Source organism: Podarcis raffonei, chromosome 1 (assembly GCF_027172205.1).
Source record: "Podarcis raffonei isolate rPodRaf1 chromosome 1, rPodRaf1.pri, whole genome shotgun sequence".
Taxonomy (NCBI): Eukaryota; Metazoa; Chordata; class Lepidosauria; order Squamata; family Lacertidae; genus Podarcis; species Podarcis raffonei.
In genome coordinates, this window is record NC_070602.1 from 52977971 (window position 1) to 52993017 (window position 15047).

At 41.1% G+C, this 15047-nt stretch overlaps 1 protein-coding gene across 1 annotated transcript in view; it reads right to left on the reverse strand.

The window, feature by feature from the left end:
- Positions 1–1790: 1790 nt before the first annotated feature.
- Positions 1791–15047, reverse strand: part of HSD17B12 (hydroxysteroid 17-beta dehydrogenase 12) — a 55052-nt gene continuing 41795 nt past the window's right edge. The window contains exons 8-11 of the mRNA XM_053387629.1: positions 9423–9504; positions 5681–5746; positions 3078–3227; positions 1791–2320 (exon numbers count right to left, since the gene is read on the reverse strand). Of these exons, the coding sequence (XP_053243604.1) occupies positions 2216–2320; positions 3078–3227; positions 5681–5746; positions 9423–9504 (403 nt within the window). The 3' untranslated portion in view covers positions 1791–2215. The remainder of the gene's footprint in view (positions 2321–3077; positions 3228–5680; positions 5747–9422; positions 9505–15047) is intronic.

Below are 15047 nucleotides of genomic sequence, written 5' to 3' on the forward strand. Positions count from 1 at the left end.
GCTGGGATAGCACAGCAGCAGTGCTTCACCTCATGCAACTGCCTTACTAATGGTTGTAAGAGAAGCTTTATATAGCCAAAATCCATCTTCTTTCAAATAACTATTTAGAAAATTCAAGCACATTCTGGGACAAAACTTGTTTCTCAATCCTTATCAGCACCATTACATCGGTTTTCATTTATTTTCTATGTACAGTATCATTTAACACACATTTACTTTCAAACCAGAGCCTTAAATTGCTTCTCTATAGGTAGTAGATGAAACAGAATGCAGAGTTTCTACCATCAATAAATGTGCTCAAACACACACAAGTGATTCTTCAGAACATAGGCAACTGATCACGATCCATCATTTAAGGGCAACGGTAGTGGGCAATTTTTGCTTTTCTGATTCACCTTATAGGTAGGGTTCTTCAGCTACCACTAGCCACCGTTAGTTCAGCACCCTTAGGATTCTTTGCTCTCTATACAGAGCTCATGTGCTATGGTGATAAAACTGTCCTCTGTACGCCATGGAAGCAACTAAACGCAGGAAATTGCCAGACTGCTGCGCCTTTGGATCTGGTCCCCCAGTCTCCCCTCCTCAATCCCACCCAGCAGTTAAGAAGGGATGGGGAAGGGTCCCATTTGCAGAAATGGGAACTTTATTTCAAAGCTTAATTGTGCTTGGGGAAGAGAATAAAGGGGGGGTAGCAGAAATAAAATGAGTGGCCTATTGCTATCTCTGGTCAATGCCACTGCTAACTTCAGGCCCCCACATTGCGTCTTCCCAATATACAGCCCCCAAAAGATTTTGTGGTTGTCAGTATCAGAAAGGTTCCTCTTCTCTGATCTAAAGACACAGCATTTTAATTTTACTTGAGTAAAACACATACAACTGGTAATGCTTGAGCAGAGAAAGTCTAGGACGTTAGCACTGAAATCTTAATTTGCATGTAAAGGCAGCCAATTTTTTTAAATGTAGTTTCTACGCTGTACATTCTCAGTTCATTGGGTCTGTAGCGTAGGGCCAATATATACACATCAAATAATATTTCTATCAGTATCTAATTTCAAACACTGTATGTTAAGCAACAACATAGCCTTGGATCCAAGAGTTCTGGTGCAAAAGGAGGGCATGTCGGTTTCCACAAGATTCCCTTTCCCCCCAATTTTCCCTTCCTATTGTAGCCTTCTGTGACACTCTATACTATTCTAAAGGATTTCCTCAATCCTCAGAGGTAGCTTTGGGAGGGGTGGTGCAAGAAAGCCCTGTTGTACAAGCACATCTTTCAATCCAGGGTACGAGTGATTTAAGGATTTTTTTTCATAGAATTGGAAGAGACCACAAGGATCATGTAGTCCAACTCCCTGCAGTGCAGGAATCTTTCATCCAAGGTGTGGGTTGAACCCAAAACCCTGGGATTAAGAGTCTCATTGCTCTACCAACTGAGCTAAATCACTATCAGTAACTGGCAAGATTTGTTACTGCGATCTGTAGCATTTCTCTTCCAACAGTTTGATAAAGCCCACCTCTCTTAATATACTATTTTAGTAAAAGGACTAGCATCAGTAAACAAAAGTATTGCCAATGGATAAAATCTATACAGCTATCACATTAAGCCCTTTCACTTCAATCTGATCATGTAGACTGCAACAATTTCACATTTACAGTGTCTTAGGTGGGGAGATCATGTAGAAGGGAGTGAAATGCCTAAAGAAGTCTATGCTGACAAGGCAAGGATCTTGTGGCCCATGTGTGATGGGCCAATTTCATTCATAATAAAGACCATTGTGTGACTTCTTGCAAAGTAAAAATAAATGACAACAAATATTTAATGAAAGAAATACTGCATTGACCAGTTCAATACCAATATTAGTGTTGTTCTGTACCAACACCAACAATGTTCCACATCAAATTCTGTCAAATTTATCACATTGACATCATTTCCCAAACCAAACATCTGTTGGTGTTAAGTGCATTTTAGTAAAGCTAGTAACTACAAGTACCCGTTACTGTTCCAAGTCACATCGAAAAAGCATATTCTAAAACAATGATGCAGAACAACAACAAACAAAATCAACATGTTGCTGGTTGCCTTTTCCATGCTCCTCAGTTTTCTCTTTGTTCACGCTGGACTGTGGTCCCAAAAGAAAATCCCATTCGAAAGAACTTTAAGATATGACCAGTATTTCGCTCCACAGAACTACCAACAAATTGGTCATGATGATGCAACTCAATTCTCCTTTAATTTCTTCAAATAATAAGCTCTCAGTTTTAGGTTCGTGTCAAGGGCCAGCTTTGTGAAATACCACTTGGGCACAAACCTGCTAAACCAGGCCTAGGAAATGGAGGAAGAAAAAGGTTCATTATCAAATCTCTGAAGACCAGAATTTAATGTGACTATAAGGGAAACCAAATTACAACAGTGACACTCAGATATTAACAAGATACAAGAGCCCTGCTGGATCAGGTCAAAGGACTCTCAGGGGTGGAAAATCTTTGGTCCTTCAGATGTTGAAGAATGACAACTGCCATCAGCTCCAGCAAAAATAGACAATGGCCAGGAATGATGGAAGCAACCTGTTCTTACAGTGGCAACCAGATGCCTATAGGAAGCCCACAAACAGCACCGGATATTCTAAAACAGGAGGGGAGCCTCCAGTCCATTGACCAAACTTAGCCTGCTGGGGGGTTCAAATTTATTGTCATATATGATGTCAGGTGTGGGGCAAATAAAGACATGGCACAACTGGGAGCCTTAAAAGTGCAATCCTTGTAGTGCATCGGCAAGGGAAAGCATTTGGTTCAAGGAGCCAAAGCACCAAAGCCTGCAAAAAATATTTCAGCTAAAGCCTTCTGTATCAGCTGTGCAGGGCTTTGCATAGTGGTTCCCAAGTGCCCGGCAGCCAGCTGGTGGGCAGGACAACTCACTTGTGAGCTATCTGGTGTCATCATGACATCATGTGAATGACAGGTAGGTTGTCCCACCCATCTGTCAAAGTTGACCTGCAATGGGAGTCAAAAACGTTCTCCATCCCCATTTTCTTTCCACAAATAGGAAATGTACTAAGAGCAATAAACTGACTAATACATACCACCAATGAATGGGTTGCGCATCCAGAAGTTTGTGTCTCAAGACCAACGGTGTTGAGGGCATTTTTTACATAGGCTTCAGGAGTAGGTTTAAAGGCTGATGGTTTACGGATTTTGGTCATTTTTGTAGCTACAAAATATGGCCGAACGCTCTGAAAAGGAAATGAATAGCAGAATGTTTTTCTGGTTCTTAAAATATGCCTTCATGGATAATTATTATGCCAAGAAACAAGTATCATGATGAATACGAAGTAATTCAGCATGCAAACAGCTTTCACTATATCATATGCAACTATGTTTTCACATTCAACCATTTATTATTAAATATTTTTGCTTTTCAGGTAGACTTCACAAAGCAATTTATAGAAAATCATTAAAACATCAGTAATTTATGGTGTGCAAATTCTTCTCCAAACGCAACTAGTTCACTTTTGATGTTCTATTCCACCCCAATAGCCATTATCTCTACTAAAATGGCCATCAGAAGACCTTGCATCAGGGATATGGTGCTTCTCTTCCACATATGTGCTCCCAGCTGCTCTCTCCTTTCCCTGCCCTGCTGGTGTCACCAATCCAGTGATTCCAAATCAGGAGAAAGGGCTGGGGAAGGGGTGGCACAAGGCAGTAACAAACTTTGCCTAACTCAGGTATGCTGGTTCTTAAGGATGTGGCAGGCCTGATGTAAATATCCCCTTGTGGAAATAAGTTCATTGGGGTAGTTAAAAACTATAGTCACTGTTGATTTCCAGAGTATTTATTTAAATAGTAATAATATGCATCATTTTGATACTGATTATAGGTGCCAATAAGACTACTGTCTGCAACGGAAATAGAAGATGGGTAGCTCATATCAAGCCACATCTCACTGTGTAGCTCTCATTGTACCATACCTCGGGGTAGCATCCTGCATACACAAACCAATCTATTCTAGATTTTAAGAGAACCTTTAACACAGTTTATAAGACCAAAATGCAAGATATAAGTTAATTAACTGTAAGTCTTGAAAAGTCCCACTTTCACCCAACACCAGACCATGAATACTGTGAGCTTGAGTTGGAACAATCACAAGTGAAGCATTAGGCTTGCATGTTAAGCCCCGTCCCCAATCCATCAGCTGCAGAGCCAGGACAATGGCTTTGGCTTGTGCTGTCCAAACTTGGGGTCGTAGTTCATGCTAACTCTGATCAACCTTTAACAACAGGTTGTGAAATGGGTTTGTTTAATTAACCAGAGTTTGTGACAAACAAGCGGTGGGTAACCTTTTTCAGACCAAGGGCTGTGTTCCTTTCTGGGCAACTCTTCAGGAACTACCTGCCACTGGTGGGCAGGAGGCAAAAGTGGATAGAGCAATGAATACAATTTTTTACCTCTGTAGTTTCTACACCCACCTAATACATGCCTCTCTATCCTGCATCCAGGCAATATAGGTGAATTATTAGAGTTCAGGGAGAGATTCCAGCCAGGTAAACATACTTAAAGAAGGGGGGGAAACAGTGGAGGGTGTGGCCTTGGGAGACAGTGTGGCCTTGAAAGAGTCCTTAGGGCTGGGCAGAGAAGCCAGGGATGGGGGACCATATTCCTTTGTGTCCTACCTATGTGCTAAACCACAATATTGATTGGATGGGATGACTGAAAGGAAACACGGCCAAAGTCCTTTTCCCAGCTGCATGGAGAAAGCTGAGAAAAAGAGCTCAACATGCGAGCATGAGTCTTTGCTTGGGATTGTTTTCGCTCATGTATGTGGTGCTAAACCATGGTTTAATATTACGTGCAAACTTGCCTAGTATCTAAAGTTGTGTTGCTCAGCTACAGCACTGGGTGGCGCCAAAGGATGGACTACTGGCAACTAAACTAAATGTAGTATAGCGCAGTCATAGCATTATACAGTTTTTGGTCCAAGAGCTGGTCTGTTCATCTCCGTCATTCTTTAAATACACATTTAGCACTGTAATACCTTTCCACATTGCCTTTTCTCAATTAAATATTTTATTCATTCATCTTCTAAGATAGTTTACATAGATGTTCCATTTCCCCAAAGTAAAGTTACAGAAAAACAGCAAAGGATCTTCCAACCACAATCAATGAAGTTAAATCCATTTATTTCAATGAGTCTACTCCTAAGTAAGGAACGTCACCCACTGAATGTTATTGTTTTAAATAGATATATTTTAAACTGCCCTAGGTTCTTAAGTGATGAAGAGCAGTTTAAAAATGGACTAAATAAATAAAACATAAAGTTACACATTAAACCTTGTAAGTATCAATTAGCACACAAAAATTGGTTATGAAGAGCAGCAGCAGCAGTAAAAGCAACTCAATATAAGAAACTGTTCCACCTTAAAGAAATTTTGGAACAGTCATGTTCAGGCAGACACTAAAAATAAATAATTAAATAGAGCCACCTCCCGAGGGAGTTCAGTCCACAAAGTGGGCACAACTGATGAAAAGGCACTGCTTCTAGTGGATACCACTAAGCCTAGGTCAGCACTGGGACTCCAAGCAAAGCCTCAGATGTTGCCACACTTTGGAATGAGGTCGGCATCTTAACTGGTAACAACCAGTTAAACAACTGTAGAGGTATTAACAACAGACCAGTTCATCTCACCTGCAGAATGACACCTTTATTTTTGTACTCTGCACTGAGACCTTCAGAGAAGTAATCAACAAAAGCCTAAATAAATGCAATGAGAAAGTATGTTAGGAAGGTACTATATGCAGATGAACTTATAGCATAATTTATATATTTTCCTCATGAAAGACAAACCCTGCTTAATTCTACAAATATAGCCTTCGGCGGAAGGTGGTATTCCAAGCCAAAAGCTGTGTGTATGTGACTGAAGTTATACAAGGGGACTGCAACCAAACCATGGTTGATCGGGATGAGGATGCTAATCTAGATGCTCTCCTTTCTCCAGAGTTTCTAGAATCATATGCTTAGCTCAGTTTTTAAAAAGTACTTCATCTTCACCAACTAAAACATGTTCATAACCATCACTTTGTGTTCAAAATACCTTAAACAGATGAATTAGAAATGGCAAAGGTGAGTCCCATATATACATGCAATATACATACCACACTTCCCTAGAAATACAACATTCAATTTTCTAAGAATCTCAGCCTTTAGAGATTACGGTGTGGCTTGTAACATAATGCCAAATGATGGTTTAACGTGACGAGGGTGAGTCACAGCCTCACATTCTCCCCTCAACTCCGTCTTCCTTCAGAGAAGCCACAAGGCAATCAGAAGTTTCCCACTTCCATTTCAGATTAACTACAGGTTAGTACGTTGTCAAGATTCCTCAGCTGTAATTAATATTAACTAAGGGTAGTTGAAAAAACTCACTTTATTAAACTGTTTTAAAATGAATTTGTTTCAACCAAACTTAGTGAAGAATAGCCACAACTTGTGTTGCATAACACAGCAAGCTGTGGTTAATATAAACTGGAAACAAAAGCTCCTCAGCTCCTCACAGATGCGCTGGAGGAGGGAGAGAGCTACATGAGCCCAAACCTCACAGTGGTTTATATCCATAATGTTAAATGGTGGTTTAGTATTATATCCAACCAACCTCAATAGTGAACAAGACTGGCTTAAATCTCATGAGAAGGAGCTAACTAAGGTCTGATAACTAAGGTCTGAGTTTTGCATCTGGCAAACTCAGAAGGACAAATAATCTCATAATTACTTGTAACCTCATAATTAGATTACTGTAATGAGCTTTATGTGGGGCTACCCTTGGGCTTAGCTTGGAAGCTGCAACTAGAGCAGAATGCAGCAGTTAGGCGGACTTCCGGGTTAGCGCGATCGACTAATGGCGGATTCCCTCTGAGCTCCGGAGGGAATCGGCTCCGCAGGATCAGGTCTTGCCGCTGCGGCGAAGCGGGGACCCTTAAAAATCACAGGCGGTGAAGCCTGTGAGCGTGGTGACTCGGCAGTCACCATTTGCGCCCCCCCAAGCTGTGAAGGAGCCTTTTTAAAGGAACAGGGAAGGGGTGAGCCGCGCGGTGCTGAGAGTAGACTGCTTCTTCTGCAGAGTGAAGCCGCATTGCCATTGTCGGAGAGCGCTGACTTCTTGTGAGCAATCGGACTGTAAAGTAACAACCCATGAGTAGTACGGAAATTGGATTTTTAAAGAATTTTTATGAATTAGGCATGATTGGGGAAGGCTTAAACAGGAAGTCCGCCTCCCCGTCTTGTAAATAATTTAAAGTAAAGGACCTGCTAACTAGGGTCGAGAGAACTCTCTTCTTTTTGGTTAAGGATTTTAATTTCACGGTTTGGTAGTATAAGAAATCTTACTGGAAGATAAAGAACAAATTTTGGGAGCTGAAGTGTCACCACCCCGGACCCGGGAGCGCCCCGCAAGAGAGCCTGTTGATGAGGTATTGAAGAGTTTGACAGCTGTCAAATTAGCTGTCAAGACGGAAAAAGAGAACTTTGTTTTTCTTGTTTCTGCTGGTTACAAATTTGGAAATACTTGATACAATTTGAAAATAAGGAAGAGCTGATACAAACTAACTTGACTTTTGGATTTGAGCTGAAAGGAATACTAAGGAACCAAAATCCCTCTAGAGGGGGTTTTGGGACATTACAAGAATGGCTGGAGGAGGGAAAATCCAGATGGAACTGGACAGAGCATTTGTTCTCTTGGGAAAGATACAAGGCCAACTTGATGTTTTGGCTACAAGTGTTACAACTCTGGACTTAACAGTAAACAATATTATTGAGTTTGATAAGGATTTGAATCAGGAAGCCTATTCAACTGGGCAAACAGAGAATTTCGAGAGCTTTGAGAATATGGAGAAGGAGACAGATGTTGTTTTTGAAGAAAAAGAAGGAGCTGTAATTCTGCAGGTCTCAAAGGAGAGCTTGAGGCCTGACATGATGGCAACAAAGGAAGATAAAAATTTGATGTGGAAAGTCTGGCCTGAATTGGAGACTGAAAAATGGAAAGATCTCCTTATGTGGAGATCTGAAGACTCAAGGATTATAAATTTGATCGTGGAATTCGGAGCTTTCGGGACATTTGATTTTGAAAGGAGTAAGAAACAAGATTTGGAGTACCCCATAGGCTCCACTTTTAAGTATGGAGGCCTGGCTGGAAGAAACATGGATCCTGTTGTACTGGAGCCTCTCCGAGATTTGGTGTTCAATATTAAGGACTATCAAAAAGACCGGCAGAGAGGAACGGAGAGAGAATTAAGAGCCTCGGACATGAGATCTCCAGTAGATTGAGACTGATGGATATTTGTTGGGGATTGAAACCGGGAAAGGGGGGGGTGGAGTTTGGGAATTCAAAGGGGACATAATTATAATTTGTTCTGTTTTTATTCTGTTTTGTTATTGGTATGAAAATTGGGAAATCCGTGGAAGGGAATATTGGTCGATCTTAGAAAAATGTTTTAAGAATGAGTATTGATGTATAAGTATTGATGTTTAAGTTTGGATAAGGCAAAATTGGTTTTTAAAATGAACTAAATTAAATGAAAATAAGGTTAGCAAAAATAATTTGAGGAAATGGATTAAAGAGAAAAGGTAAAATAATAATATGTTAAAATAAATTATTAAGTTAAGGTTGAGAAATAAGTAATAAGGATTTGCTGAGCTAACAATTTAAATTGGAATACAAGAAGGGGAGGTGTGAGGAGGTCAGAGAAATAAGGTAAAAGAAAATAAGTAATGGGAATTTTATGTGTTTTTATTTTTGTATGTTGGTTATTTTTCGTTTATTTTTGTTTTTGTTTTATTATTGAAAATGCTAATAAACATTTATTAAAAAAAACAGAATGCAGCAGTTAGGGTGCTTAGTAGGGTACCTAGCTATACACATAATACACCTTTTGTAAAGTGCTTTGGGATGCCTCATAGGAAGTGACTCATAAATGAAATAAATACATAGCACACATGCACTAAAAGAGTAAAAAGAATAGCTGCCTATTTACTATCAAATCATGCTCAGTGCTATGTTTTTAACATATAAAGCCCTGAACAACTTGGGACTGGGCTACCTGGTAGGCTCCCTTCCCCTAGATAGACCTCATCAATCTTTACCATCACTGGAGGCAGTCCAGCTGGTTGTGCCATCATGGCTGGTGGAATGCCACCTCGTGACAACTTTTCCATCGTGACATTGGTTCTCTTGTATATCCTCCCCCTGTGCAATTCTAGAGGCGTCAGCTTTGATGTGTGCTATCCCCTGCTCTAAACGTTGCTTGAAATATGAACAAGTTCATTTGCTAAATATGCTTACAAATTACAGTGACTGCCCACCAGAAAGCACTTGGTTAAATTTTAACTTGGTAGGATGCACAGTACATAAATGAAATAAAGGGATAAATAAATTTACCTTGGTTGAAGAATACACAGTCAGCAATGGAGTTGGGTTAATCGCAGTAAAAGAGGAAATGTTTAATATAACTCCCTTGGACCTGAAGTGGTAAACATAACATATCAAATGAACCATTAGAAACAGAAGAACTGAAACAGGTTATTACAGAAACCAAAGTCTGGTTTACAAATATTTTTTCCATGGCCAGTTCCCTAAGTGACAGTTTAGGTCTCAGCATGTGCTCTGTGGGTGCATATATCTGTGTATATGGATATGTGATAACAACGTGTTGTTCTGAAATGATAATTTAATGCCTCTTAAGAGCTTAGCTTCTCTCTGGCTCCTGCTTTGGTGCTTACTTTTCTTCCAAGAGAAATGCCCAACCTCACAATCCTCTGGTGCCAACCCACAATCTCGGGTCATGCTTCTGCTATAAAATGAAAGTCAACACACCCATGTGTGCATTCAGAGAGACCTCTTCAGCTGCCAATTAAAAAAAAAGCAGCATGAGTTAATAGGGACAAATAATTCTGATTCCCCACACTGTACAGGTTTTACAGGAGACAAATGTTGTTGTCAATGATTTTTTTAAAAAACAAAGGAATGTTTCTTCAAGTATTTGCTACTTTGCAGCTGAAATCCTGATGATCCTTTCTACAGCATGGCATATAAGGGTCTGGTGACTTCTGTTTCAGTGTATCTGAAGAAGTGTGCATGCACATGAAATCTTATACCCAGAACAAACTTAGTTGGTCTCTAAGGTGCTCCTGGACAATTTGTTAATTTATTTCTACAGTATGGCAGTTTCCCACAAGCTAAGAAGCAGGGAAAGTGTTTGCATGACTAATGAACACGGTTACTTGTAAACACTGAAAATGCTGCATCTACTGCTATTCTAAGAAGTACAAAACTTTAACCTTCTAATGTAAAGATCCATTTTATCACCAACATGGCTGTCGGGAAGTGCTGGATCTGTATGCAGCTGCCTTGCCCTATGTCACTGAATTGGCCTTCTAAGCAGGCCTTCTAAGCAAAGAACTTTCTTGCCTGATTCCACCTACCCACTGATTCCTTCTGGGTAGGAAGAAGCATAAAGGTCTTCCTGAATTCTAGCATGTTCGTGAATTCTGTCTTGGGGGTGTGTTTTTTTGTTTTTGTTTTTTGGTCCACCTTATTCTTCAGTCCTGCTTCTTATTAAATAATAATAATAATAATAATAATAATAATAATAATAATAATAATAATAATAATTATACCCCGCCCTCCCCAGCCAAGACCCGGCTCAGGGCAGCTAACACCGAATATAAATACAGTAAAGACATAAAAAACAACAACCCCCAAACAAATAGTTGATTAAAATATAAGTTAGAATACAGTTTAAAATGCAGCTTAAAATGCAGCCTCCTTTTAGTGGTAGCCCATAGATCAAAGCCATAAGGGGAGAAAACGTCAAATATTCACCGGGGCCAACTAGCCATGCTGGTCCCACATGGGCCAGCAAAAAGAGTAGAGGCAAAATTTATATACAAAATCCCATATAAGGCGTACCATAATTTATTTATTTTTTTAAAAAAATGAGAGTGGGGTTAGACTGAGTCCAGCCCAAAGGCCAGGTCCGTCTTGCAGGCCCTGCGGAAAGATGTCAAATCCCGCAAGGCTCTGATCTCCTGCAGTAGGGCGTTCCACCAGGCCAGGGCCAGAGCTGAAAAGGCCCTGGCCCTGGTTGAGGCCAATCTAACCTCCTTGGGGCTCGGGACTTCCAAAATGTCATTATTTATGGACCTTAAGATCCTCCGTGGGGCATAACAGGAGAGGCGGTCCCGTAGGTATGAGGGTCCCAGGTAACAGGGCTTTAAAGGTCAAAACCAGCACCTTAAACCTGACCCTGTACTCCACCAGGAGCCAGTGCAGCTGGTAAAGCACTGGATGAATGTGATCCCATGGTGAGAACCCCGTAAGGAGTCTCGCCGTGGCATTCTGCACCAGATCATGAGTGAAAGATTGCTACTGTGCTCATGTCCTGCTTGTGTGCTTCCCACAGGAATCTGGTTGGCCAATGTGAAAACAGAATGCTGGACTAGATGCTGGACAGAATCCTGAAGTTTTTACCAGTACCTGAACAAAACAGTACAGCAAATTATTAAATTTCTTGCCCAATTTTGGGCTCTTTCATGTTTCTTTGGTTCCAACTCCTAACTTGTACCCTGACCCTGTTTGACCTGATCCCTAGACTATCTTACTCACTCTACACTCATCTCAAAATGCTGCCCATGGTCCACCCCTAACAATTGGATTTGCCTTTTGCAGGTATCATTTCAAACAAAATGCAATTCCAGCTTTACACAACGTAGTATGCTTTTCCTGTTACAAGTTAAAAAACCCCATCAAGGTCAATGATATTTTACTAGATCAAACTACTCATTTAGAGAATGTTCTTTGCAAACCATTTTGGAGTTTTTGTTTCAGTTGCCAGTAAGCCAAAAGCCAAACTTTGGGACCTCTTCTATTGTAAATGAAATATGGTAATTTGGGTAAGATGTTTTAAAGCAAACTTGTAGTTAGCCAGTTGCCTGAGGAGGGAAAGAATTACTTCCATGGAACTCACAGCAGGGGAATTCACTTGGTTCTCTCAAATCCTCCATTCTAACTTTTAAAGTCACCATCATGTGATTGAGGACAGTTATTTCATGCATTCAAGCCATCACAAGATAGCTACAATTAATATGTTAATGTTATATGGGAGGGGAGTGATAATTAGCACAGAGCAGGGAAGTTAATACTTCCTGTGCATTAGGAAAATGACTTTGTGGAATACTGAAGAGCATGGATAATGGAAAGATATTGCAATAAGTACGCAACACTATCTACACAGTGCTGGTGGGTCATTTTCAAAAATAGCTGCTCCTAGAAATCTTAATTGCATTAATTCAATGAGCTGGATAATAGAATAAGAATCCAAGTAAGCATGCATTCAAGAAAACTGTAAGAAAGTAAATGCTCTAAAAACCAAGTACATGCCTTTTCCTTTATACTAAGCATGGATGTTTTGCAACAGGCATAATTCAGAACGGGCATTCTTCATTCTCTCACACAAAAAGTGAATGCTTTTTTTAACATGGCTGTCAGAGCCGCCCGAGGTCCCAGCTCACAAAGGACCAACGCTGCTTCGTTGTTTAGTATAAAAGTCTTTATTGAAGTTCAATTTCACTTCCACAGCCGCAGCGTGCAGCACTACGTCTCAAACTCTAGACCGCTGAAGCTCCGTCTGAATCTCCTCCCCCCTGACACCAGTTTAAGACTCTAGCCTTGCTCCACCTCTTCCTTTGTTCTTTCCTCCTCTGGGTCCGCCTGTCCGTCGGGGTCTCGCCCTTCCTAGACTCTTCTGACGCTGAGTCCCCTGACTCTTCCCCCTCCCTCCGTCGGGCTTTAGGACCTGGTTCCCAATCCGGGTTTCCTGCTGTCCCACGCGCCTGTACATTTGAACTTGGCGCGCGCCCCCAGCCTCCCACCTTCCTTCTGACCGTTATACTGCTGCTGTCACTGCTCCCCCCTTCGGGGAGGCTAGCTGGAACTGACCTCCCCTCCGTTTCCCCACTTTCCGATGGGGGCGTGGTCAGCCCTGACTCATCTTCTCTCCCCGCTGGAGGAGAGGCTGGTCCTGACACATGTGACTCTTCCCCCCCCACTGCGCTCTGGTGGGGAAGCTGGTCCTGATCCCCCGCTGCTGCTTTGGGAGTCCCCGCTGGCCCCTTGCTTCTGGTGCGTCCCCCCTGGGACCCCCCTTGCCCTCACCATCGGCGCCCCCTTCTGGGAATCTTCTGATTCGCTGGAGAAGCTCATGGAATCTCTCGGGTCACTGTCATACTCCCCTACGCTCCCCTCGGATTCCTCCCCTTCGCTCTCCATTTCCTCTCTCCCCTGTGCTTCTGCTCCTGAGCCCCTGACAATGGCGGTTTCCGTCTGCAGTTTTTACCAGTACTAAATAAGAAGCACAACAAATTTAAAAGTCTCTCACCCAATTTGCAGTTGATTAAAAATGTTTTTAAAATGGAGCAATCAAAATATTTTAATGCTACAGTCCTAGTGGCTACAAGATTTCCCTGAAGTCCAGGGCACTAAGGTTATCTCTTTGTAGGTACAACGCATGATAAAGTGGGACACTAGCCGGAACAGATTCAATGACAAAACAAAACGTTTCCCGTTCAACAATGGTTCCATCCAAGCATTTTTCCTTTGTGAAAGTCAAGGCTACATATTAACCCAAAGATAGGTTAGAGGATAAGAATTATAAAACCAACAGCAATTATGGAGACTTTGCTCAGATACCAAGATCGTGGTGGGGTGGGGGGTAGAAGTTGTGAGAGAGAACGGACAATAGCTTGGCAAGCTGGAACTGAGCCAATGGATCTCTTTATATATAAAATTTTACTACACATTCTCTAGCTCTCTCTAATCAGATTTGTCTAACATGAATGCACAAAGTGACTGACTGAACACACCCTAATACCTCATCAGCATTCTACCTTAAGCAAAATTGTAGAAAAACATGCTATATTTAGCTCTCCCATTGTTGTTATGGCAACCCTCGTCTGCCCCAGCTCTATGTAAAGTGGTAAAAAGCAAGCTGCCTCTGTAATACAATTAACTTCTAGAGGCGGCCGGGGGGAGGGGGGAGCCAACAATTTAATGTTTGTCGTGATTTGAATTGTGCACCACTGCTCTAGGCAAAGATTGTGCTGAACAGTGTACCACTTATCTTTGTGCAGTATGGTTATGGATAGAATATACATAACAGGTGATGAATTTGGCTTTATGCAGAATGTAAGTAACCTTACCACAGAATGTGGATCTTTTTCTTAAGAGGGTTGGAACAATTTCTAGCACCTCGAGAAAGACTGCATAGCATTTGCTTCTCAGGGAGTGTCAGTCTGTTCTAACAACCATCTACTTGCACAAGATGCTGCTCACGAGTGGTCAGAATGGTCTGCATTGACCTTTAAGCAGACTATGAAGACATTTTTATTTCAGTGCACTTTCTGGTGAAGTGTGGTGTGCTGCTATTTTTAGATAGGAAACGGAGTAGCTATGTATTTAATTGCTTTATGTTGCTTTAGTTCTGTGAACTGCCTTGCAACTATTAATTATTTTTAATAATCAATTTCTGTCTATTTTATAGAAGGCATCAATTTCATACTACTGTGGTTTTATTATACCGCACAGAGTGGGCTGAGGCAGGGGATTAGTTTCTATTTGTATATGTGAAATCATGATCGTTGCAGTACTAAACCACCAATTTATGGTTGCAATGCATTTGATGTTTAATGCTTTTTGTTCTCAATTCTTGTGGCTATAAAATATGTTTTATAAAGTCAAAGTGCACATTTATTATTATCATTACTGTCATCATCAGCGTCATCCTAAGATAGTATACAAATATTATACAGCAAACGTGGTGGTGGATTCTTTGCATGAATTACTTATGCCAAGCCCATCTTCTCCAGGTTTGGTCACAGATGGATTATCAGTTGAAGATGACAAAACACAAGTTAGCAACCACCAATTGAGCATCCATGGAAAGTGATGGATCAAGGAATACCCCCAAGTTACATACCTACTACTTAAAGAACAGTGTAACCCCAACCA